Source organism: Mustelus asterias, chromosome 20 (genome assembly GCF_964213995.1).
Source record: "Mustelus asterias chromosome 20, sMusAst1.hap1.1, whole genome shotgun sequence".
NCBI classification, from domain to species: Eukaryota; Metazoa; Chordata; class Chondrichthyes; order Carcharhiniformes; family Triakidae; genus Mustelus; species Mustelus asterias.
In genome coordinates, this window is record NC_135820.1 from 43,460,171 (window position 1) to 43,486,923 (window position 26,753).

At 44.2% G+C, this 26,753-nt stretch overlaps 1 protein-coding gene across 3 annotated transcripts in view; it reads left to right on the forward strand.

The window, feature by feature from the left end:
- Positions 1 to 1,560: 1,560 nt before the first annotated feature.
- Positions 1,561 to 26,753, forward strand: part of LOC144508496 (rho family-interacting cell polarization regulator 2-like) — a 246,089-nt gene continuing 220,896 nt past the window's right edge. For all 3 annotated transcript variants that reach the window (XM_078236465.1, XM_078236466.1, XM_078236467.1), the window contains exon 1: positions 1,561 to 1,904. In XM_078236465.1, coding sequence (XP_078092591.1) covers positions 1,865 to 1,904 — 40 coding nt within the window. In that variant the 5' untranslated portion in view covers positions 1,561 to 1,864. The remainder of the gene's footprint in view (positions 1,905 to 26,753) is intronic.

Sequence of the window (26,753 nt, forward strand, 5' to 3'; positions counted from 1 at the left end):
GCTAGATGGCCTACTCCTGCTCCTATTTCTTATGTTCTTATGTTCTTATGTCACCAGCAAACAATGTTGCTGGGGCCATCTGCTGTTTACTGTTGCTGACAATGTCAAGGAACCAAAACAGTGTTAAACTAATACTACTGTCACTTAGATGAAGTGAGTACATGAATTTTATGCCTTCCTCATGTTGATCTGAAGAGGTGTGGGCTGGCTGTGAATCGCTGTCCCTGCATCCAAATATTGAGGCAGATGAATTTTTAGCCCAGCATTCTTATTCTTTTAAGGGTCTGACAGATGCTGTTTTTCTTTCCAATTTTCTGAAGTTATTTCCTGGAATCACTGACTGAGGTCAGGTGTTATCAGACCTCCACCTCACCTAGGATTGCCAATCTTCCAGACTTGGAGAAATTAAAGATTCATCTCCAGGGCAGTTTTGTAAGCAACCTAGGAAGAAAATCATCAGGGCATTATTAAAAAATTGCAGTGACAGTCTGTTATGCGCAGCCCTGATAATCCGTTCCATTGCAATCAATAGATTTAAATATCTGATGCTGTGTCTAACAGCTGACTGATCTGACACCACCCATTTGCGCCACTACTGGGTTGAATTTCTAACCCTTTATACCTTATTTTCATTTTCTTTGAACAATTTAGTTTATTAAAGTATTGGAGATGGATAAATATTGGAGAGTGAGGAATCATTCAATTGGGTAACAAAGAGTGTTTGTTTTCCATTTGGTATGGGGAGTCGGTGGGTTGTAAGGATAAACAAATAATGGAGGTTTGGGGGGTGAAGTGGCTAGAGGCATGTGATGGACGAAGCCCCCAGGAAAATGTCTAACCAGAGTCTGCAATTCAAAGACCAAGTGGTTCTAATTCATGTAAAATGATAAACAGTGAATGTTATCAGATTAAGCAACTGTGGTGGCAATCGCAGCCACAAAGCTAGATAACAATTGGAAGTGGTAATCTCGCTTTAACCTAGAGGCACAGATGACATTTATAATTATTGCTGCTTCAAATTAACTCAAACTGGTTTGTTAGCTCAGTACATCAGCTAGTGTCCTTACCCAGTGTTCCAGTAGGGGAGCTAGACATACATTTTAAAACAGCTAACCCTAATTTTAACTCGGATGAGAACTTGTTTGGAAAATATGTTGGGGGTAATTTTAGCAGTTGAGGCTCTGTCGCAGCGAGTGTCGCAGCGGTATCATGAATACAACGTTGTAGCCCCAATTTTCCAAAGAGTGTTCACAACAACACTCTGCACTGGAAATAAAACCAATTTACTTACAATGTTCAACAGATATATTTCAAAGAATTGTGACTACAATACTGAACTACAAGTATTGAACAGCCCCAGAACAAATCAGTAGGATATGCTTTTCCATATATGTATGCACTTCTGAAGTCTATTAAAGAGCAATGTTTGCAGTAATTATAATGATTTTCCTGAGCATCCCAGGTAAAAGAGTAAAAACATACACTCCAGTTAAAAAGTAAAAACAGATGTTTGATTAATGGCATGCAGCTGATAGCATACTGGAAACATTATACAGACTCAGCATACTGTTAATTTAAGAACTAGTTTAACAGTTCCAGACTTAGCTCAACTGCATGGCAGGAAATAAGTGAAAAAATAGAGCTTATACTCCATCCTGTAAAGTAACAGAATGTTGAAACACCAGCAAACAGAAAGTTTATGTTTGTTACCAACTTTATAATTGCTTCTTGGAATGTTCCTTCTTGATAACAAATTGCTGCTTACCACTCCTCAGATAATCTTCTATCAGCAGCATGCATATTGCTGCCTTTACGTAGTTCTTGAAAACAGTGTGAAAAAAACCACGGGTGCATTAAGTCATATATGACCTCAGAAGCAATCAACATCAGGACGTTATATAGAGGTAAGCAGAGCAATTTTTTACAAGTATGTCAAAAAATGTAACTAGCTTGTGTATGAGATCTGTAAATCATTTTTGTTTTTGGGACAGTTACTACACATTTCCTACACAGAAAATAATAATCTTTGTAAAAAGAGGCTGGATTAATTGTGACATGTAAAACTTTCTCAGTACAGAATTTGCAACCAATGGCTGCTTCAGAGTCTTGCACTCTTTATTCAGCCCTTGAAACTAGCCTTCACAGTTTAGCTGCAGTATTTTGTCCCACAAAATGCTCCTGAAAACTTCAAATGCTTAATTTCTTTAACACAATGTGCTATGATGATTTGCAGTTCTTTCTAAGAGCCAACAGACACAATAGGTAAAATGGTCTTCTGCTCTCAGTTTCTAATATTCTAGGATTCTTTTCACTTGGCACAGTTAGATATTTGTGCCTTTCCCAAAATGAATGTGGACTTTTGTGATGCTGATCACCTACATTACTCTTTTTACAGTACACTTGCAGCATAGCAGTTAATAATAATTTATGCAGTCATATGCACCACATATTTATTCCCTGTATTTAATCAGTAAAGGAGATGCATGCCATTTATATCACTGCTATCCAGTATCCTTCTGAAATAGGAGATTAATGCCAGTTCATTGGTCACCAACATTGCTTACCCTGCTCTCAAATGTCAGCTTCTCGGCTATAGTGTGCATTCAACTTACTCAACAAAACATCACATGACGTGATAATAAAACATACACTAACATTCAGTACCAGATGTGTGCAAGTTTCTACTTTCTCATGTGTTTATTGTAGATTAAAGCAATCCCATGATAAAATAAAAATAAGTGGAACTTTTAAAAAAATCTTTTTGTTTTTAGAAGACGTTTTGGGCTAATGAAAGTAATTTGCCTCAGACATAACATGGGGGGGAATTTTATGACCTCATCGTGCCTGTTTTGCGCCGGGAAAAAGTCATAAAATCGGGTGCAATGTGACTAGCAGGAATTGTACCCATTTGCGCGCCCATTCCCATTTTACCACCAAAAAAAGTGGTGCAATTGGGACCCTGCCCAAAACAGGCAAAACGTCAATTTACATTTTTTTGCATTCATCACAATGCAATTAGCTAACTTCACTCCCAATCGTCCCAGCTCACTTGCCTTAACGACCTCGTATACTGCAACTGGTAAGGAAATTGCCTCCTATATGAAAGTCAGTTTCAGGTGCTGGAGCAGTGAGGGTGAGCAAGGAGCTAAGTCTCTGCTTTCAACTGCTCCGTACTGCTCTGGGGGAAGGGGTGGCTTGTTTCATGGTGGCCATGTTGCATTTTGGATCGGGGGAGCCTGCAAGTGTGTGGGAGGGTGGGGGGCTGTTGTTGCTCATGGGGTTCTGACTTCAGACTCTCAGCATGGACCTGGGTCTGAGCACTGACCTCAGGTCTTAGCGCTGACTCTGGGTCCTAGTGCTGGCAGCAGCAAGCACTGTTGTTGGTGGAGGATGGGCTGGAAACTGTCTGAAGTGGCAGTGCTGCGGCCTCAGGATTTGTCAAGCTGCACTGCCTGGAGCCACTACTGCATGGGTATTGGGTGTGCCTTTGTGAGGGGGGAGAATGGGGGGAGCTGTGTTGCCATTCTGGGGGGCTGTGGGGGGGGGGAATGTGGGGAATATGTGTTGCTGGGCTGGGCGGTGAGCAGAGTTCTTTAACCTCTCCATCTGTCTCTCCCCTTCCCCAACAACGCCTCCCCCCACTTCAGATTGGCAAGATGGCTTTTGCAGTGCAACCAATTGACCTTACTGTTCTTTTGGTTGCTGCTGAAGCTGAGGAAAAGGAGCAGAAGGATGAATTGCAGGCAGAGGAGGCCCAGGCCTTACAACTCACAGGAATAGATGGAGATGGCTGCTGGAGGCAGGATGTGGCTGCCATTTGCCCCAGGGTTTTTGGGGGGGGGGGGGTGGTGCAGGAGAATGAGGGAGCAGAGACCCTGGCAATTCTGCATGCGAGTGTCCTTTGAGCAACAGTTGGACATCATGTGCCACCAACGGCTACGACTCCAAAAGGAGACAGTACAACACCTGTGCCACTTCTTGCAAGACCTGGCACCCCGGGACACGGGGGGAGCACCCACTCCTGGTGACTGTGAAAGTGATGGCCACCTTAAACTTTTACTCCAGCGGGTCCTTCCAGACTGCCAGTGGAGACCTTTGTGTAATTTCTCAATCTGTCCACAAGTGTGTGAAGGAGGTCACAGATGCCCTGAATGTCCGGATTGGCCAGTATATAAAATTTGTCCTGGACCAGGCCCAGCAGGAAGCCCGGGCATCAGAATTTGCGGCCATCGCAAGGATGTCAAATGTGCAGGGGGCTATAGACTGCACCCACGCCGCCCTCAAGGTCCCGGTCAAGAATCCAGGAAGATTCATGAACAGAAAGGGCTTTCATTCAATAAATGTGCAGTTCGTGTGTGACCATCAGCTAAACATCTTGCACGTCTGCACCAGACATCCCAGCAGTTTTATATTGAGGAGCTCCGATGTCCTGGAAGTCTTTGAGGAGGAGCCCAGAATGCAGGGATGGCTCGTGGGGGACATGGGGTACCCCGCTTTGGACTTGGCTGATGACACCTGTGCGGAGGCCTGAAACTGAGGCGGAGACCCGATATAATGAATCTCATGTTGCCACCTGTTCAACAGTGGACCGGTGCATAGGGCTGGTCAAAATGTGGTTCAGGTGCCTGACCGCTCTGGCAGGGCCCTCCAATATAGCCCCCTGATATTGTCCCGCATTGTAGTGGTGTGCTGTGCCCTACACAACCTGACACAGTAGTGAGGATTCCTTTTGGAGGAGGAGGACGTGGAGGCTGACCAGCCAGGTGTCGCTGAGGAGGAGGCTGCCCAGGAGGAGGAGGAGGATGACAATGATGAGCAACACCACCCAGGCGCTGAAGGACTGGTGGCAGTAAGGGTCAGGGAGGCGAGGGAGGTCCTGATCACCATTCGCTTTGGTCACTTGGGGCTCTTTTTGCCACACGTGGGTTCCATCCCCCCTCCCTGTGCAGTCCCACAATCTCCTGCAACAGTGTAACACCAGAGTGGTGGGCCTGGGCTGTGTTAGCGAGTTTCTGTGGCAGGCAGGTGGGTGATGGTGACTCGCTATGTTGCTATTGTGATGTCCTGGTGCAAACTAGTTTGACTCCTACCTGAGCTCTGCATGCATGCTGGCACCTGGTCCCATATCTGAGTAATGGGTAAAGGAGCATTAAACACCAATGCAAGGCCCTGGGCGGGTGAGGTGGTAGGGAGGGAATCTCTCTTGGGTTCTGGGGATGCCATGGCAAATGTAAGTCACTGCCAATGCATGCCACCCGTTGTAGTCAGTGAATTATTTGAGCGCCTTGATTTTCACAGTACCCATGTATTGAGGGGCTTTCCCCACTGACATCAACGTGCAGGGTCCCTCTGGTGACCACTGGGGTAAGTACATTCCTGTTCGAGGCTAATCAGAGACAGATTAGTCGCAGCTGTGCCAATAGAAGTGCCTTCAAAATAAATGATAATATAAAAACATTGAAAGAGAGACTTTAAAGTGCCTAAATATTCTATTTAACTTGTGTTGCCCTTCACCTTTGCCATCTTAGTGTCGCTACAACTTCTTAACTTTACGTGGCCTTCCATTACGTCTCGGTGTCTCCCCAGGATGTACATTGGAGGTGGAGGTGGTCAGCTGCCCACCACGCCCCATGGTCTGTGATACCCTTGGCAAGTGTCCTCTGGAGGACCTGGACCTTGAGGGCCCCGGCCGGCTTCCAGGTGTTAGGGATGTATGCATGACACCCTCTTTATCCCACTACCTCTAGGATACCCACAGTCGCAGTCTCCGGGAGGAAAGCCCCAGCTTAGGCTCAAGCCCTTCCTCCTCCCTCAGGGTTCCTGTGGGCTCCTGGGTCACTCCATGGGATGATGGTGCTTCTGCAGTGAACTCCAAAAGCTCTGGCGTCACTTGGCCTATCAGTCCTGGAGGACGACCTGCGTTCTTGCCATGGTGGCGGAGCCCTCTGCAATGGTCCTCTGAGTCAGGGGCCACCTGTCAATGGCAGCAGCAGTTGCCCTCTGAGACTGGGCCATGCTCTGCAGCTCCTCAGGCATGTCCCTCTGTGAGTGGGCCACATTCTCAAAGGCTGCTGTCATAACCCGCTGTGTCTCGATGCTGTCCCACTGTGTCTCTTGCAAGCTCTGCAGGATCACAGCTGTGACCCTCTGTGAGTGGACCATGTTCTCAAGGGCTGCAGCCATAGCCCACTGTGTCTCAGCACTGTCCCGCTGGGTCTCCTGCAACCTCTCGGGCCTCTCATCCATGGGCCGCAGAATCTCAATAAGTCTGTTGAGGTCATCTGGAACTCCACCATGGCCTGCTGTGACTCGGCCATCACTTGGACTTTGCGACTCATGGTGAGGATTTTCTGCCCCAGGCTTTCCACCGTGGATGCCACCCTTGCAGTGTTGGTCTGGGGACCACACAAGACAGGCAATAGCTGGTCTGCCTGAAAGTTTTGGGACTCCTCCCAACAGCCTAGCAGTCGGTCCAGTGTTGTTGTTAGCCCCTCCTGAATTCCCTGGCTCTGTTCCATCTCCAGTAGTTGAGGGAGAAGTGATTGCAGGGGGCCAGCTGCAGGGGGTGGGGGGCGGGGAATCTGGGCTGCGTGCAACTTACTTCAGATATCTCCAATGAGTGGAGAACCGGTAAGTGCTCACTTCTATGCTCCAGCCTGACCATGCTAATGGTCTAATGGTCCGGATCCCCTCCTCCACAGCAAGCTCCAGTGCCCGGTCCTCAAAGGGGGTGAGAACCCTGATCTCAGGCACACCACTCCCTGTCTTTGCCCTCTGCTAGTGTTAATGGGCATTCTTCTCCTGTGGGCACAGAAGGAGCCACGTAAAATCTGATGGCATGAGTCTTAGAGGGTAGGAGGGGGTGGCCCTCCGAGGACCCTGGGGGGGGAGGAGGGATGTGCTTGGGGGTCAAGGGCTGGGAGCATGCAGGGTGCTGGGGATGGGGGGATTTGGAGGTCACTTATGGGGAAGATGCTAAATGAGGTTAAACACCCACCCTTGATGCCCAGATTAGGTCATTCAGTTTTTCGTGGCACTGCTCCCTGGTCCTCCTGGCAAGTGCCCTGGTACTAACGCATGCTGCCACCACCTCCCAGGCTTTGTTTCTATCCCTTCCCCTCGGGCAGTGTCCTGCTGGGGGGAAGAGGGTGTCACACCCTTCCTCCACCGCCTCTAACAACCTGGCTAGATCTGCATCTGAAAATCGGGGAGCTGTCTTCCTGGAGGCCATTTCTTCCTGCACTGCCTGCCTCTCTATCCATCCTTGGGATTTTTATGGAGAGTTCTCCTTGTTGGAGCAGATCAGCTGCAGGCAGTCTGGGTAAGTCATGCACCTGTTAGAGCATTCCGGTGGGTTTAATGTTTGCCTTATTACCATGACTGGGAAGCCAAGTCGGCACTTGCAAGTGTGCTGATGGAGTGGGGGGGTGGAATATGGATTTTTGCCTCTGTGATGATCAGGGGCAGGGGAGAGAGAGTATCTTGTCACTCAGCAATCGGAGCCAGGGGGATGATGAGGGAGCCATGTACAATGGAGGTCCAGGGACTGGGGGGGGCAAAGGGGTCAGTAATGTTGGGGGCTGGGGGGGTCCCTGATGTCCGTGGGGGGGAGAGGGAGGCTGTATCTGGCCGGGGTGTGTGTGGGGGAGGGGATTCTGTCAGGAGAACTGCTTTTTTTGCACGTGCGCAGATTGTGGCTCCGATCTGAGCTGCAAGCTGTCTGTCAAATTAAGCCTGCCCACTGCCTCCAGTGGCTAGAAATGGTCTAGTCCATATTTTCAATGACCGAGTGCATAAGATTGGATGTGAAAACTCACTCAAAAACACTGATCACGAACTCTCCCGTTGTCACGCTCGCTAGACACTTAGAAAAAGTCTCGTCAAATTCTGCCCGTGGTCTCAATGTATTGATGCTAGAATTTTGATCAGTTTAAAGAGTTTTTGTGTTTAGTTCATGTTGCACTGTGTATTGGAGAATTTATGATGGCTTGTGGGGAGAATGCTTCAGAATGTTGTCATCATGCAAAGTTCTGTTCATATAGTTCTGTTCATATAGCCTTCAGAGTAATGTGGTGCTGCACTTGCACCATGTCCTGAGGGCATGAAAGGCACTATATCAATGCAAGTGCTTTAGTTTCTTCCTTGGTGCTTAATTTTTGCAAAAGTGAAAGGATTTGACACAGGAAAATAATTTAAATAATTTAATAATTAGAAAGGCAAAAACCACAAGCCAAGATAGGAGGGTCGGAACTAAAGGTAGGGACTCAGGGTTGGTGTGTTGCCTACCAGGGGCTGGGGTCCGGGATGTGTCTGACAGGGTATTCAGGACTCTTAGGGGGGAGGGAGATAAACCACAAGTTATTGTACATGTGGGGACACACGACATAGGGAGGATAGGGGAAGGGGATATTAGGCAGGGATTTATGGAGTTGGGGTGGAAACTAAAGGCCAAGACTGACAGAGTGGTTATCTCTGGACTCTTGCCTGTACCACAGGATAGTTTAGAGAGGAATAGGGAGAGGGAAGGTTTGAATTCATGGCTGAGGGGATGGTGCAGGAGGGAGGGGTTCAGGTACTTAAGCAATTGGGGCTCGTACTGGGGAAGGTGTGACCTCTATGAGAAGGATGGTCTACACCTTAATCAGAAGGGGACCAATATCCTGGGGGGTAAATTTGCTAAGGCCATGCAGGGAGGTTTAAACTGATTCGGGGGGGGGGAGGGATCCTGAGTAGTGGGGCTGAAAGTGAGGGATGCATGGATGGGGACTGCAATGCACGGCATTGCAGAGGTGGGGTGGAGCAGGGTTTGAAATGTGTATACTTCAATGCCAGGAGTATTCGCAATAAAGTGGGTGAACTTGCAGCGTGGATCAGTACCTGGGACTTCGATGTTGTGGCTATTTCAGAGACATGGATAGAGCAGGGGCAGGAATGGATGCTGCAGGTCCCGGGGTTCAAATGTTTTAGTCGAAGTAGGGAAGGAGGTAGAAGAGGGGGAGGGGTAGCATTATTGGTCAGAGATTGTATCACAGTGTCAGAGAGGAGGTTTGATGAGGACTTATCTGTTGAGGTAGTATGGGCGGAGATTAGAAATAGGAGAGGAGAGGTCACCCTGTTGGGAGTCTTTTATAGACCTCCTAAAAGTTCTAGAGAGGTTGAGGAAAGGATTGCGGAGTCAATCCTGCTTAGGAGTGAAAGTAATAGGGCAATTGTTATGGGGGATTTTAACTTGACTAATATTGACTGGAATTGTTATAGCTCTAGCTCGTTAGAGGGGTCAGTTTTTGTTCAAAGCGTGCAGGAAGGTTTTTTGACTCAGTATGTAGACAGGCCAACTAGAGGTGAGGCTATATTGGATCTGGTGCTGGGAAATGAGCCAGACCAGGTGCTAGACTTGGAAGTTGGTGTGCATTTTGGTGATAGTGACCACAATTCGGTTACGTTCACCTTAGTGATGGAAAGGGATAGGCATGAACCTCGGGCCAATGGTTTTAGCTGGGGGAAGGGTAATTATGAGGCTATTAGGAGAGAATTAGGAAACATAGGTTGGACTAGGAGATTACAGGGACTGGGAACGTCCGACATGTGGAGTTTTTTCAAGGAGCAGCTACTGCGAGTCTGTGATAGGTATGTCCCTGTCAGGCAAGGAGGAATTGGTAGGGCTAGGGAACCGTGGTGCACCAAAAAAGTTTCTTTGTTGGTTAAAAAGAAAAAGGAGGCTTATGTTCGGATGAGACGTGAGCACTCGGGTAGTGCACTAGAAAGCTTTAGATTGGCTAAGAGGGAGTTGAAGAGCGAGCTTAGAAGGGCTAAAAGGGGACATGAGAAGACTTTGGCGGATAGGGTTAAAGAGAATCCTAAGGCGTTCTATAGGTATGTCAAGAACAGAAGGTTGGTTAGGGCAAGTTTAGGGCCAGTTATAGATGGCAGAGGGAAGTTATGTGTGGAACCGGAGGAGATTGGTGAAGCATTGAACCAATATTTCTCTTCGGTGTTCACGCAAGGGGACATGAATATAGCTGAGGAGGACACTGGGTTGCAAGGGAGTAGAATAGACAGTATTACAGTTGATAAGGAGGATGTGCAGGATATTCTGGAGGGTCTGAAAATAGATAAATCCCCTGGTCCGGATGGGATTTATCCAAGGATTCTCTGGGAGGCAAGAGAAGTGATTGCAGAGCCTCTGGCTCTGATCTTCAGGTCGTCGTTGGCCTCTGGTATAGTACCAGAAGATTGGAGGTTAGCGAATGTTGTCCCATTGTTTAAGAAAGGGAACAGAGACTTCCCCGGGAATTATAGACCGGTGAGTCTCACTTCTGTTGTCGGCAAGATGTTGAAAAAAATTATAAGGGATAGGATTTATAGTTATTTGGAGAGTAATGAATTGATAGGTGATAGTCAGCATGGTTTTGTGGCAGGTAGGTCGTGCCTTACTAACCTTATTGAGTTTTTTGAGAAAGTGACCAAGGAGGTGGATGGGGGCAAGGCAGTGGACGTGGTATATATGGATTTTAGTAAGGCGTTTGATAAGGTTCACCATGGTAGGCTTCTGCAGAAAATGCAGATGTATGGGATTGGGGGTGATCTAGGAAATTGGATCAGGAATTGGCTAGCGGATAGGAAACAGAGGGTGGTGGTTGATAGTAAATATTCATCATGGAGTGCGGTTACAAGTGGTGTACCTCAGGGATCTGTTTTGGGGCCACTGCTGTTTGTAATATTTATTAATGATCTGGATGAGGGTATAGTTGGGTGGATTAGCAAATTTGCTGATGACACCAAAGTCGGTGGTGTGGTAGACAGTGAGGAAGGGTGTCGTAGTTTGCAGGAAGACTTAGACAGGTTGCAAAGTTGGGCCGAGAGGTGGCGGATGGAGTTTAATGCGGAGAAGTGTGAGGTAATTCACTTTGGTAGGAATAACAGATGTGTTGAGTATAGGGCTAACGGGAGGACTTTGAATAGTGTGGAGGAGCAGAGGGATCTAGGTGTATGTGTGCATAGATCCCTGAAAGTTGGGAATCAAGTAGATAAGGTTGTTAAGAAGGCATATGGTGTCTTGGCGTTTATTGGTAGGGGGATTGAATTTAGGAGTCGTAGCGTTATGTTGCAACTGTACACAACTCTGGTGCGGCCGCACTTGGAGTACTGTGTGCAGTTCTGGTCCCCACATTACAGGAAGGATGTGGAGGCTTTGGAGAGGGTGCAGAGGAGGTTTACCAGGATGTTGCCTGGTATGGAGGGGAGATCCTATGAGGAGAGGCTGAGGGATTTGGGATTGTTTTCGCTGGAAAGGCGGCGGCTAAGAGGGGATCTTATTGAAACATATAAGATGATTAGAGGTTTAGATAGGGTGGATAGTGATAGCCTTTTTCCTCTGATGGAGAAATCCAGCACGAGGGGGCATGGCTTTAAATTGAGGGGGGGTAGTTATAGAACCGATGTCAGGGGTAGGTTCTTTACCCAGAGGGTGGTGAGGGATTGGAATGCCCTGCCAGCATCAGTAGTAAATGCGCCTAGTTTGGGGGCGTTTAAGAGATCCGTAGATAGGTTCATGGACGAAAAGAAATTGGTTTAGGTTGGAGGGTCACAGTTTTTTTTTTTTTAACTGGTCGGTGCAACATCGTGGGCCGAAGGGCCTGTTCTGCGCTGTAATGTTCTATGTTCTATGTTCTATCATAAATTCTCCAATACATAGTTGCTTTGGGCAAGCTTTGTTGACTTGGAGTTGAAATCATAGTATTCTGTGTTTCTGGCACTTAGTTGCCTCCACTTGATTTGCTTAAATGTATAATAGGAGGTTTACCTCGATGAGGAGACTCCTCTTGTTTCAGCATAGCCTTTCTATTGCGCAGTTCTGCTGGACATTGCAGTTTTGTGGTCATGGTGTTCCCAGGTTGTGTGATAGCAAGTGTTGGAGCTTGAATTAGGGGCTCACCTTTCTGTTGCTGATCATTCTCATGTCTGTATTTTGCATGAACTATAGTGGTGATTATATGAAGATTTGGCCAACCATTGAGGGGTTTCTGCCACCTGCAAGGGAGTTGGACAAACTAACTCTGCAAAAAGTGAAGACAATTCAGAGTTAGAGTCTCAGTCGAACATGTCTTCACTATGGACCTCTCAGGCACAAAGGTTGTTTTGATGTCTTCTGCCATTTTGAGGAGGTTAAGGGCAACACAACGATCCCTGCCTAAGAAAGAAAGGAATTGGTTTCAGATGACATGTAAAATTTTGAAAAACTGCTTGTGGCCATGGCAGACTGGTTCTCGGTTCATGTCTATGACCAGAAGTCAAATTTCTCCAAGGCTGTAGAGTGATTTGTCTGCTGTTTGTAGTGAGAAGTCTTTCAGTCAGGTATCTTATCCGAGAGGACCTTAACACGCTCTGGTGTCTAATTTTAGATAGGTGACGTGACCATTTACAGAGATGTCAGCATTTCAAAAGGAGAATCTGGGATCTCACCCAAGGAGAACAGTTGGAATACTTCCTCATGTGCTATTTTAGGATCCTCCACACATCTTAATGTCTTAAACTTGCACAGCTTTCCAAAGTGCCCAGTAGTTGCAGTTGAAACACTGCAGAATTGCTCTCGCCTATGAGGCTTTTTGGCTCCACAGTGCTGGCATGGTCTCCCACCATCTTGAAGGCTGTTTGGGTATAGTCTTCCTTGGCCTCAAGTCTCCCTGTTCTATTGCTGCTTTATGAGCTGGACTGTTGGGCTTGCTCTGCGCCATGGCCTAACCTTGCCTCATTGATGCGCGACAATCAAGCACGAGGTACAAGGCTTCAGCGATTGAAGGCTTTTATTGACAAACAATGGAACTATCTAACACGAGTACACCAATCCAGACTGGAGGGGTCCCGCCTGAGCAGAGGGTCTTATACCTCTCCCCAGGAGGCGGGGCCCGACCGGGATGTGCCATAACAACATCTACCACAGGTATATTAATCCCACAGTGTAAACACCCTAACCCAACAACATTATAACAACCCCCACAGTGGCAACACCCTAACCCAACAGTAACATTGGAATAACCCCACAGTGGTAACCAACGATGGTTCACCACACTCATAAAATGGATTAGTGTTGTTGATGAATTTCAGACTGCCTAACTATTTGGATTGCCTTTTCCTGAGTCTGATCTTCTTTTGCTTGCAGTTATGTCTCAAAGGGCATCGTCAGCCACTTGGACTGCTATTTGGTTTTGTTTGAGCTCTGGCTTAAGGTCACTGTAATCACAGCCTTCAGCCAATCTGTATAATTTATTTTCAGGCTGCTGGACTTGCTTGTTGAATTTTGCTTGTTCTAAAATTTTATTACTTCTTAAATTTAAGTAGGTATTGAAAGGTTTCAGAACATTTTCAAACTTAACTGAAGGTTAATTTATTTCTTGCCTCATAATGATATAATTGGCTATAAGACCTACAGAATAAAGTAGTGTAATTCACTTGTTCATCCTCTGTCTTGTGTAATCTTGAAGCTATCATTTATCGTGGAAATCTTTATCACCAATATCCCCAATTCTGCACCTGGTCTGGCCCTTGTATCAGTCCAATTGAACTGGTAGGGTTTATTTATTATCCATAGTTGCTTTTCAGCTCAAGGGAGTACAGCCTTAAATGTTGTTTCACTTTTGAAGAAGGTGCTGCAGTAACATTTTCTTCAATGCTTCTTCCTGCGTTTGTTGGGTTTGGGTGCCATTCACAGACCTGACCTCAAAGGGGTCCATTTCTTGCACTGAATTTTTTAATCAAAGATTTGGACCATTTTGGAGGCTTTTTTAGGGTGATTCAAAGGCTTTGGCAGAGTTTTTAAAACGTTTTTTTCAATGTAACTCGGACTCCACGTGACTGAACCTGGGCTGAATGAAATTGACTTCTCTGACTGATAAATAGCTTCAAAACTTTTAAAGATTAGTTCAGTCTTAGGACTGAATTTTTGCTCACCCTTGTAGGTCTTTTGACTCTGCAATCAATGAGATTCACAATGGACATCGTTGTGCTCCAGTGGAGTAATTTAACTGCATAATGCCTCAACATGAAGATGCCATCTCTTTTTTTTTCTGTAGCCTTAGCAGTGGTCACCTCAATTGGTGGCCCTGCCGAAATGCGGGCCCGCTAATTGGGCTGGCTGTTCTGAGAGCTGAGTTACCATCTTTAATTGGCTGCCACCACCACCTCCCCATTCACACTACCCGCCTGGAGGACTTTCAGAAAAATCTAATTCCCTATATTAATGGCTCTGAATATGTCCCACAGATGCTTGATTTATTTTTGTTGTAAGTTGGGAGAATACAGCTTTACATTGGAACATTGCTACACTTCAAAAGTACTTGTTTGGGTTTGATGTTCTTTGAAACATCCTGAGTTAATGTAAGTACTACATAAATGCATGTCTTTCTTTATTAGTGGATATATCTTTCTGCTACTAACGTTGAGAGTTGTGCAAATCTGTTGATCTCTGTTGGCTCTCACACTTTTGGAGGCATAGCCCAACAGAGATTGGAATAGATCTGACAGGAATGTAATACTGGTCATGGCATCTGTGGTACTCTGGCCGCCCAGAATGGCTGGGTTAAGATTACAGGAAATACTCTCTGTTGCACCAGTCTAGTTACAACTTACCCTGCATTTCTCTGATACTGAGGGATGGAATCTGTGAATTTTATGCGAGAGATAGTGGCCGTGATTCTATGGAATAAAAACAAAGTGTTGCTGCCAGCTGGAAAAATAATTTCCCTATGGCATTGGCAGCGCTTGCCAGGCGGGATTCAACCACCTTTCGTTGTGAAAAAAATCCCCAATGGGAATACACCGGCCAGCCCGGCTTCACAGGATCGGGGCACCATCTTTAAAGGACGCCCCGATCTCATAGTTCATTGCCAGGCCCGCACACCGTGGAAATGGCAACCTCTCCTCCCCAGCAAACCAAAGGAGCACTTCCAAACCTTCACCACAGAAGGGCAGCCCCCCACCCTCCCCAACCACCATTAAATATATGGGTCACCTCCTCCTCCTCCACACCACGCAGGCATGAGGGTGAACTGACTCGACCCCTCCCTTGGCAGTGCCACCCTGCACCTCTTTCAAACATTCCCTCAGCCTTCTCTTCTCTAAGAAGAACACAGTGGCTAGCACTGCTGCCTCACACCGCCAGGGACCCAGATGCCATGACCAGTATTACATTCCTGTTAGATCTATTCCAATCTCTGTTGGGCTATGCCTTCAGAAGTGTGAAAGCCAACAGAGATCAACAGATTTGCACAACTCTCAATGTTAGTAGCAGAAAGATATATCCACTAATAAAGAAAGACATGCATTTATATAGTACTTGCATTAACTCAGGAAGTTTCAAAGAACATCAGTATGGCAGTCCCTTGCCATACTGGCACTGACACCCTGGCAGTGACATTGTCACAGTGATACCCTGGCAGTGTAGTCATTTTTAAAAACCATGATTGGAACTGCCTCCACTGCACTCACAGGCACTGCCTTCCAGATCCTAACTATGTACTTAAAAAGGGTTTTCTTCATGTTGTCCTCTTTTGGCAATCACCTTAAATCATTGTCATCTCATCTTCCACACTTCCCCCTGTGGGAATGGTTTCTCCCTATCTACTCTATCTAAGGGTTGTCAGGGAAAGAAATCGGACCTCTCAGGGACAAAAGTGGGGAATTATGCTTGGAGCCCAAAGAAGTAGGGGAGATCCTAAATGAATACTTTGCGTCGGTATTCACAAAGGAGAGGGATGTGTTGACTGGGAGTGTCTCGGAGGGGAGTGTTGACCCCTAAGCGAAAATCTCCATTACAAGGGAGGAAGTGTTAGGTTTTTTAGGGAATATAAAGACTGACAAATCCCCAGGGCCTGATGGAATCTATCCAAGGCTGCTCAGGGAGACGAGAGATGAAATCGCTGGGCCTCTGACACAAATCTTTGTCTCGTCACTGGACACAGGTGAGGTCCCAGAGGATTGGAGGATAGCTAATGTGGTCCCGTTATTTAAGAAGGGTAGGAAGGATAACCCGGGAAATTATAGGCCGGTGAGCTTGACGTCCGTGGTAGGAAAGTTGTTGGAGAGGATTCTTAGAGATAGGATGTATGCGCATTTAGAAAGGAATAAACTCATTAACGACAGTCAGCATGGTTTTGTGAGAGGGAGGTCCTGCCTCACTAACCTGGTGGAGTTTTTTGAAGAAGTGACGAGAATGGTGACGAGGGAAGGGCCGTGGATGTCGTCAATATGGACTTTAGTAAAGCATTTGACAAAGTCCCTCATGGTAGGTTGGTGCAAAAGGTTGGATCTCATGGGGTAAAGGGGGGAGGTGGCTAGATGGGTGGAGAACTGGCTTGGTCACAGAAGACAGAGGGTGATAGTGGAAGGGTCTTTTTCCGGCTGGATACATGCGACTAGTGGTGTTCCGCAGGGCTCTGTATTGGGACCTCTGCTGTTTGTGATTTATATAAACAATCTGGAAGAAGGTGTAACTGGGGTGATCAGTAAGTTTGCGGACGACACAAAAATGGCTGGACTTGCAGATAGTGAGGAACATTGTCAGAAGCTACAGAAGGATATAGATAGGCTGGAAATTTGGGCAAAGAAATGGCAGATGGAGTTCAATCCAGATAAATGCGAAGTGATGCATTTTGGTAGAACTAACGTAGGGGGAGCTTTACGATAAATGGCAGAACCATAAAGGGTGTAGATACGCAGAGGGACCTGGGTGTGCAAGTCCACAGATCCTTGAAGGTGATGTCACAGGTGGAGAAGGTAGTGAAGAAGGCATATGGCATGCTTGCCTTTATAAGACGGGGCATAGAGTATAAAAGTTGGGGTCTGATGTTGCAGTTGTATAGAACGTTGGTTCAGCCACATTTGGAATACTGCGCCCAGCTCTGGTCGCCACACTACCAGAAGGACGTGGAGGCTTTAGAGAGAGTGCAGAGGAGGTTTATCAGGATGTTGCCTGGTATGGAAGGGCTTAGTTATGAGGAGAGATTGAGTAAACTGGGGTTGTTCTCACTGGAAAGGCGGAGGATGAGGGGTGACCTAATAGAGGTGTATAAAATTATGAAAGGCATAGATAGGGTGAACGGTGGGAAGCTTTTTCCCATGTCGGTGGTGACGTTCACGAGGGGTCATAGGTTCAAAGTGAGGGGGGGGAGGTTTAACACGGATATCAGAGGGTGGTGGGGGCCTGGAATGCGCTGCCGGGCAAGGTGGTGGAGGCGGACACAGTGGGAACATTTAAGGCTTATCTAGATAGCCACATGAACGGAGTGGGAATGGAGGGATACAAAAGAATGGTCTAGTTTGGACTAGGGAGCGGCGTGGGCTTGGAGGGCCGAAGGGCCTGTTCCTGTACTGTATTGTTCTTCGTTCTTTTGTTCTTTGTTCTATCCAGACCCTTTATGAGTTTGAGCACCTCTTTCAAACATTCCCTCAGCCTTCTCTTCTCTAAGGAGAACACAGTGGCTAGCACTGCTGCCTCACACCGGCAGAGACCCAGGTTTAATTCCAGCATTGGGTCCCCATGTCTGCATAGGTTTCCTCTGGGTGAGTCATGGAATCCCTGCAGTGCAGAAAGAGGCCATTCAGTACATTTGAGTCTGCACCGACCACAATCCCACCCAGGCCCTATTCCCGTAACTCCACATATTTACCCTGCTAATCCCCTGACTCTAGGGTCAATTTAGCATGGCCGATCACCCTAACGCGCACATCTTTGGACTGTGGGAGTACCCGGAGGAAATTCGCGCAGACATGGGGAGAATGTGAAAGTTTCACACAAACTGACCCGAGGCCAGAACCACTGTGCCATCATGCTCCGGTTTCTTCCCACAGTCCAAAGATATGTTAAGTGGATTGACCATTAGTGTCCCAACTTAGATGGATTAGTGGGGTAAATGGGTGGCATTAAGGGAATGCTGTGTGGGTTGGGCCTGGGTGAGATGCTCCGTCGGTGAGTCAGTGCAGACTTGATAGGCCGAATGGCCTCCTTCTGCAATGTGATTCTAAACAGAACAGTAAGAAGTCTCTCAACACCAGGTTAAAGTCCAACAAGTTTATTTGGTAGCAGAAGCTACCTTTAACCTGTGCTTAGCCCTCTCTCCACTCACATTGTCTATACCTTTAAGACTTGATTACCTGTAAAGACTCGCATTCCAACCATTATTTTGTAAATTGAGTTTGTGTCTTTATATGCCCTGTTTGTGAACAGAACTCCCACTCACCTGATGAAGGGGCAGCGCTCCGACAGCTTGTGGCTTGTGCTACCAAATAAACCTGTTGGACTTTAACCTGGTGTTGTGAGACTTCTTACTGTGCTTACCCCAGTCCAACGCCGGCATCTCCACATCATTCTAAACAGCGCCAGCTTCACTAATCTATTCATATAACCAAAGTCTCTCATCACTGGAACCATTCTCATAAATCTTTTCTGAACCCTGTAAAATGCCTTCACATTCTTCCTAAAACGTGGTACCCAGAATTAGACGCAGTTTTCACCTTGAGCATTATCGGGGCCATCTTCCAAGTTGCAGGCAGAAGATCACTTCTGGCAGGAAAGATTTTGAACTTTATAGGAAGATTTCCATCTAGTGTCCATGAAAAAAATTCTACCAGTGAAGGATTAAGTTTTATGAGAAGAATTCAACTTAAGTTAACAGCAATCCCATAGATCACTTTAATAGTCCAGCCATATCACATCTATTCTGATGTACACTGCCTAATACCTCCATCTGTCTACCTATCTTTAAAACATTCTCAAAACTCATCTATCCAACAAACCTTTACTTTACCCACTCAACTTTTGAACTATATCTTGGCCACAATTCATTTCTTCCTTTGACCTAGTTTTGCTTCTGATTTTAAATTAAGTTGAATCCATCAAGTAAAATGAAAGGCAGACTCAGTTCTCTTGTTTTGCCTTTATTTCAATGCTACTACAATTACATCTTTTAGCAAGCAAAAGATATTCAAATAGTACCATAGCTGTAATCAAATTATGTCTTTCTATGCATTCAAATCTCCTGCTTATTGTAACTGCTTAATTGGTTATGAATTTGTGCGTTGCCTTAACATGTATGGTGCATCACTCTCTTTGCTACTTGTGCTACCTTCAGCAGTCTCAGCAGCTTCCAATTTTGGCCTGTGGTAAATGAGCTTCCAAGCTGCTACTGTAGTGAGTTTCTGAGGTGATCAGTGCCTTTATCTTCTGCTAATTAAATCACATGTACAATATCACTCCTTTTTACTAATTTTCAACGTAACTCCTTCCATGATACACCTTAACTCCTTTGAGCATTTTTAATGTTAATTATTCTATATAAAGCAAATTGTTGTCACTTACCAGAAGCAGGCCTCTTATCCAGTGCGACTTACTTCTATCCTCCCACAGCCTACCTTCACAGGCAGTAAACAGAAAAAATGGCAACAATTATGACATATGAATTCTTCTCATCAATTTTACTCAAGTGAATATTCAAAACTTTGCAAATATACTCCTAGTAATAAAATGAAAAATAGCCACCAATAAGAATTATTGATGTACTTTGATTATTTTCATAAAATTCAGTAACATTTCTAAAGTAGTATTTACATTTGAGGGTATGCCAATGACTTAATACTCTAAATCCACTCCTTCAGTTTATGTCACCCAATCACTCAAGCTGAAAATTACCCCAATTGTTATTTATTCAGTATCAGCCAGCTGTTATCACTAGTAAAATTTGAGAGGTAATGTAAATTGGAAATAGTTTTTTCTTGCCACTAGTATTTGCCATGTACATTAAAATCTAAGATTATTAAACACCAATTTGAATGTAACCAGAATACACTGCAACTATCAGCTTTTCCTTTCCAAAATACAGAGCATCTGGTTTCCAGGTATCTCTTCATCTTCTGGGTCGGAATGAGAACTGACAAAACCTAATCTTGTTGAAGTTGGTGTATTTGAGTAACTGGTAGCCTTTGAACTTCAACTGAAGGTTTGATCAAAAGACATTTATGAACTAACTGGAACCAGATAAGTTTCCTCTGCCAGTAAGTTGATATAATACCTGTCCATTTCTTATCTTCTGTATCTCTATGTCAATGAATACTTCAGACAAATTGCCAAGTAAATCCCACTCCTAAAATGGCTTGAATTAGATTAGTCCATTTTGTTTACAAAAGGCTTTGACCTGCAGTGCAGGTACAGCGCTTGGACTGACCTGTCCCGAGAAAAATGGAAAAATGCGTATCATAATTTTGTTTATTCCACCTGTGCTGTGACTACAGTTGCAATAACCATCAAACATCAGCATTTGTTTTCTTAGTCAAGATTAACTCTAAATTACCAAAATATATACAAAAAAAAGAAAAAAAATTACATAAAAATAACTCAAGCACTTTGTGTTCACTCATTGTCCTGTTTTTCTTCGTTACTCTTCCCAATATTGCTGTTTATATTTTTAGTATTCTTTTCCAGGAATTACACTTCATGCTGACTTATTCCTGCTTTTCTCAAACTTTAAAATTTCCATTTACCTTTTCTCTTCAGTAGTAACTTCAAAAAATCTTTGTTTTAATAAATGCCAACTGCAAAACTGTTCTTTTAGCTAACCAAATGGTTAAGTTAAAATGGCAAAGACCAAAAAATTGACTTGGTCCAGTATCAACTTTTGATACATTTTTCCCATATCAAAAGGAAGTGGCTGACAGTGAGCAAATAATCTCATTGATGCTTTCGAAGAAAACAAAATATGAGAACAAAATCTCATCTGCAATATAAGTGTCAAAGGCATATAATGGGGATAAGATGAGCTAACAGAAATGAGTGATATAGAAATGGTATAGTATATAGCAACACCTAAAATGATTTCAAGGAATTGTGGGACTCATGTTCTGTACTTCACTCCACTAATTCCCTGATCTCAGATTAGGACTCATTAACACATCACCCAGTTGCCCCTTTGAAGAAGTGCATAGGCTAGGCAGACCACAGCAAGAGAACAGACAGATGCGGTATATGACAGAATATAATAAATGGGTGGAAAAGAGATCTAACCCGCTTGTTTAAAATACATGATTGTATAGTTTCATTATTTCCCCACATTTTAAGGTACGCAAAAGCTAAAAATTAAAGCAAGTTCATTCTCCAAAAAGTATTCATTGTACGGTATGACTTCTTCAATTTATGTATGACATAATGAATTGTTTAATCAAAGGAAGTATTTCACTGTGAACTTTTGTTCAGTAACCAATAATTTTACAATATCAGGACTTGTTGTACCTGTGACCCTTAACAGCTGTGAGCCACAGATGTTTTCTTAATAGTCCATCTATAGCCTGGGGTTGGCTATAAATTCTTGATCCATTTATTCAATTTAAAGATTCCAGGAACAAAGATGTACATCTAAATCTGTAACAGTTATTGCCTGAAGCAATTAAATCTCAGTCCCAAAATTGCAAAAAAATTATAAATTGCATTTACAAAACTCTTTTATACATTCAGCAATCTTAAAACTAATATTGAATACTTTGATGTTTAAAGAATCAAATTTCCATTTTTTTCACACATGCATTTTAAAATTGTAAAATAGTAAAACTTCCTGAGATTCCATTCTTCAACATTTTTTTCTTTACTGGCCTAATTAATTTTAATGAATATGATTTTCAGGTGTAAATCCTAAATTGCCCAAATCTAAGGATATCTTCAATGGGGAGCTTGGGTAAGTTCCCAGCACAGCCATATTCTTGATAGCTTTGGAAGTTTGCTGTTGTCCAAGCTTGACAAAGCATTTTTAGTTTTTTAATCATATAACATTCTAAAAACAAACTAAAACATATATTTTAGTCACTTGCTGTGACTGGCCACCAGTTGAATTGTCTGATCATCAACTACAGAATAGCTTTTAATTAAACTGCAGTACACGACAACATCTTTTGACATGCCTGCAGCATCACCAAGATTGCCTATTTCCACCTCAATAGTATTGCCTAACTCTGCCTCTGCTTCTGCTCATCTGTTGCTGAAACCCTCATCCATGCGTTTGTTACCGCTAGATTTGACTATTTAAATACTCTCCGACCTAGCTCCTCATCTTCCATGCACCATACACTTAAGCTTATCCAAAACTCTGCTCTTGCACCAAGTCCCATTTATCTATCACCACTATGCTTGCTTACCTACGTCGTCTTCCACTTAAGTAATGCTTTGGTTTTAAATTCCTTGTTTTCAAATCCCTCCATGGGGGCATCACCTTTCCCTACCTCTGTAATCTCTTTTACATCTATAGCCCTGCAAGTTAATTGCTTTTATGGATTGCTGATTTTTATTGCCCCGCCACAGGCAGCTGTGCCATTAGCTGCCAGAACTCTATGCTCTGAAATTTCCTTTTAAATCCCTATGCCCTTCTTTCCTTCTTTAAGATGATCTTTAAAGTCTATGGGTGGAATTTTCCCAAAATGTTTTTAAAGTGTCATAACAGCATCAAAATGGGAGTCCTCCATGCTGGTCTTTTAGGCAAGCTTGGCACTGAAATCCTCCTGTCAGTTTTTCTGACAACAGAGCTTTGAGCTGGTGGGGGGACGGAGCCTACGCACGCCAAGGAAGCTGGCTTCAGAACGCTCAAGTGCCATTGCGCAGGGTGCTCTATCTCCCAGTGAACCGGGATACCTCCTTACGTACCTCGGATTCCATCATTGGCGGCAACATTGTCACCCTATCATACCACCATGGGTTGCTAGCATCAGGGCATCAGGATCCTCCCAATGAGTCCCCTGGCGGACCCCAACATACCCCCCCCCCATCACGACCTGCTCCGTGACCCACCCTGCACACCCCCACTCCATTGCATGACCTCCCCCCTACAGAGACCCCTACATTGCGCCGTTCCCCTCCGCAAAAGCCCCCTGTTATTATTCAAACATCCCCCTTACATAGACCCCACCCCACATAAGCCCTCCCCCTCCTGTTATTGTGCAAACCTCACTCCCACTTGGGCCCCACTCCATTGGCACTGCCCCGGCACACTTATGGTGCTCAACTGGGCATTACCATGGTGCCAGGTGAGTAATGCCAGTCTGGCACTGCCCGATGGTCATGCCCTTGACCACCTGGGAGCTTCATTCCTCTCGGAGTGGCCTTGGCACCTGCTCCCTGCTACTGCAGAGCAGTAGTGATTCTCGCTGGCATGACGTCTTGCCAGTGAGGGAGGAAGCATCCAGGAGGGTGGAAGCAGCCGTGCCAAATCCGGTAACTACATTTAAACGTAATCAATTCCATTTAAATAGGCTTCTCGTTTTTTCAGGGTGCGAAGCTGTTCTCGCCGGCAAATCAGGGCTGGGAAGATAGCCTGGCGTGAAACGTAGTTTTGGCCTTGCACGCTCTCTTCCCAGCATATTCATGCCTTATATCTTTGTTTGTTCATCTTTATGTGGTTCAATATCAAACTTTGTTGAAAATGCTCCCGTGAAACATCTTGAGACATTTTACTCCATTAAAGGTGCTATGTAAATACAAGTTATTATTCCTCTCAGTTTAATGTTACCTCATGTTGAAGACTTGGAACATATATACTGAAAACCAATCCCCTGTTACAGACAGGGGCAGGGATCAATTTAAACAGCCCTGCTTTCTCCTCTCATCATCCATCTGTAAACAGAAAGGTGTTTTGATTTTGATTTCCCATTCATAAGCTGTGGCATATTTTCCAACCTCTCAGTTAGTAACCCCACAGCAGACACGTGATAGGGTAAACTCAGAAGATTAGTTTATTTGCACACACTCAAAACATGAGAGGGGGGGTGTCACTACATAGCGCCCAGTGCCTTCATTAAACAAAAGGAGAGATAGAGAAAGAAGGATTTACACGACAAAGACCACAGAACAAAGAATTATTGTTTCCTGTGAATCCTGAGTTCAGAATCAAATGTCCAATGGTAAATTTCTTCAGAGAGGGATGCTGGCTGAACTGATGTTGGGTAATTCACTTTTCCTGTAGAGTTGACTTCCAATGAGATGGACGCTGTGATGATAGTAGTGCAGTTGAGATGTATATATGGTTGATTTGTGTTTAAGGGGAATGTTTAAAACTTCAGCTTTATTCAACACGTAGTCAGTATGTCTGATGGGAATGCTAGGAGAGCAAGATAATTACTTATTTTAGCCTCGCAAGTGGTTAAGTAGAGTTATCATGTTTACTTTGGTTCCCCTGGGATTTCTGATTAGAGTGATTGACAGGGCTATGTGATGATGTGATTTATGTGCAGTCCTGGGTTTGTAGGAGAGAAAAAGCTTTTGCAGAAAGGAGTTTAGTTTGCAGTTGAAGCTTGGTTGAAGTTAAAAGAATTTTGCAGGCTTCTGGAACTCTATCTCAAAATTTCAAGACTTCCTACATTCATTGTACAAAGTATGTTTATGGTTGCTAACTGAATTTAAAGTGGCATTTATGTCTGTAAGAGGAATGTTGCTTATTTGTAACTAAAACAGTAATAAATTACAAAATAAAGTTGTTTCCTTTTCATTTTTAAGTACTGTTCAACTGTTAATGGTCAAGCTGATTCATTTGTTAGAGTTATATTTAAACTGTATTATCAAATAAAGTTTGTTTTACTCTAATTTGACAGTGGAATTACTCCTAGAGCGATACCTCCCATCCTCACATTTGTGCCAAAATAGAAAATTTATTGCGGTCTAGTCTGGCATCCTAATAAAACTTGGGGTTCTGTCTGAGACCCTAACAGACACACAGCGATGAATTAGTCTTTTAGACTATGGTATAGAATTTCAGAAGTCCCATCAGATGGGGCATAGGCATTTAAACCTGGACAGAGGCCTTTTCCTGAGCTGCTGCTTGCTAGATAAAAGATGGTTGACTGAGCTTTGCAATTTACGAGGTTCCTCCAGCTGGGGGTCATGTCACATGACTCCCACCTCTTCGCTTTGGCTTTGACAAATTGTATATTCCTTTGCCTGGGTTCCTGAGGTTGTTAATGTTCCTACCATTAAGAATTTGAAAGGAGGTTGCAGGGTCCTTTGTCCTAGCAGACTAGGAGACTCTGGTGGCCAACTCTGGCCTATGAAATGTAGATGGGCTTTGTATCATTCCCTTTGATATTTAGTCTCTGCAGCCCACAGGATCATTAGCATATCATTAGAGATAGCAAGGTGTTGGCTTCTCTGATACTGCCAGGAGAGTTACTTTTGTTCAAGGCTACAGGCAGATATAGCATAAGCTTTTTTAAAGTCTTTGTCCAGTTTTTTAAAATTTTAGGAAAAAGCCACGATGCAATATTTCATAAAAATATATGCTGGAAACCTCGGGGCTCACCCATGGCTGGGATTCTCCAGTCCAAATTCTCCATTCTCGCTGGCATTGGTAGCAGGATGAACAAGATCAGAGAATCCCCCCAGTAATGTGAGTTCTCAGCTCCATACAGCAGCATGAAGAGACACAATGAAATTCTCATATGTAGAATTTCTTCAAAACTGTATAACTAGCAAATAAATAGGTAGCAGGAAATTCTTTTAAAATTAATTGTTGAATCACGTTGTTCAGGTGATGGTTGTAGACTACTGGAGCTTTGCTTCCATAGTTTTTAATGCTTTTCTGATTTCATGTTTGGCTTTCTAATCAGTGCATTATTCCATAATTCAGCATCAAAGTAAACCTGGAATCCTGCAAGGCCTGCCAATGACGATGAATGCTGCAGTGGCGGGAAAATAAATCATCTTATCAATGAAAACATACTGGATTCCCAGTAAAGTTATTGATAGTCTGCACACTTTAGGTTGGATGGATGAACAAACTCTCTGTTTTGCTCTGAACATTCTAATCTGCTCTATTGGATAATTGGTTTAGTAAGTTATTAGTTTAGTGATGTTTTCCTTTTCTTTCATGGGACGTGGGCATCACTGGCAAGGCCAATGTTTGATGCCTACCCATCTGCCCTTGAATTGAATGGCTTGCTGGGCCATTTCAGAGGCTGCTTAAGAGTCAACCTCATTTCTGTGGGTCTGGAGACACAAGTGGGCCAGACCAGGTAACGATAGCAGATTTCCTTCCCTAAAGGGCATTAATAAACCAGATGGGTTTTTATGACAATAGATGATAGTTTCATGATCACCATTCCTGGGATTAACTTTATATTTCAGATTTATTAGTTGAATTCAAATTACACAAACTGCAGTGGTGGGATTTGAAGTCACATCTCTAGAGCATTACCTAAGTCTGTGGATTACTCGTCCAGCCATTACCATTACACCACCATCTCTCTTCACTGTTAGCAAGTTACTGTTTAGCAAGCCTGCCACCCATTCAATTTCCTCATTGAAATCCTTCCTTTAATCTACATGCCATATTACTAGTATATTAATTATTAGAAATGTAGAAGGTTGAGAATTTGAAAGTCCAGACTATTGCCCATTCTACAGCCCATCAATTAAAACCACAACTATTCTTTAAATGTTTTCAACTTTCATCATGTAAATTGAGGAATTTAAATACAAAGAAAGAAAAAAAGTATCCATGTTTCCTCCAACGTTAAATCAGATGCATTTTGGATGTGTTACTTAAAGAAAGAGAATGATTGTGAGATAAGAGAGGAAGAGTTAGGTTACCATGCAGGACATTTGGGAATTCCATTATGGATTGTATTTTCATAAACTGGTTTTGTGTGCCAAAACAACCACTGAGGTCAAGTTCTCAGAGAAGCCTTTCTTTATTTGGGGAGCCAGATAGCGACCCATGCTTATCCCAACCTCTCCA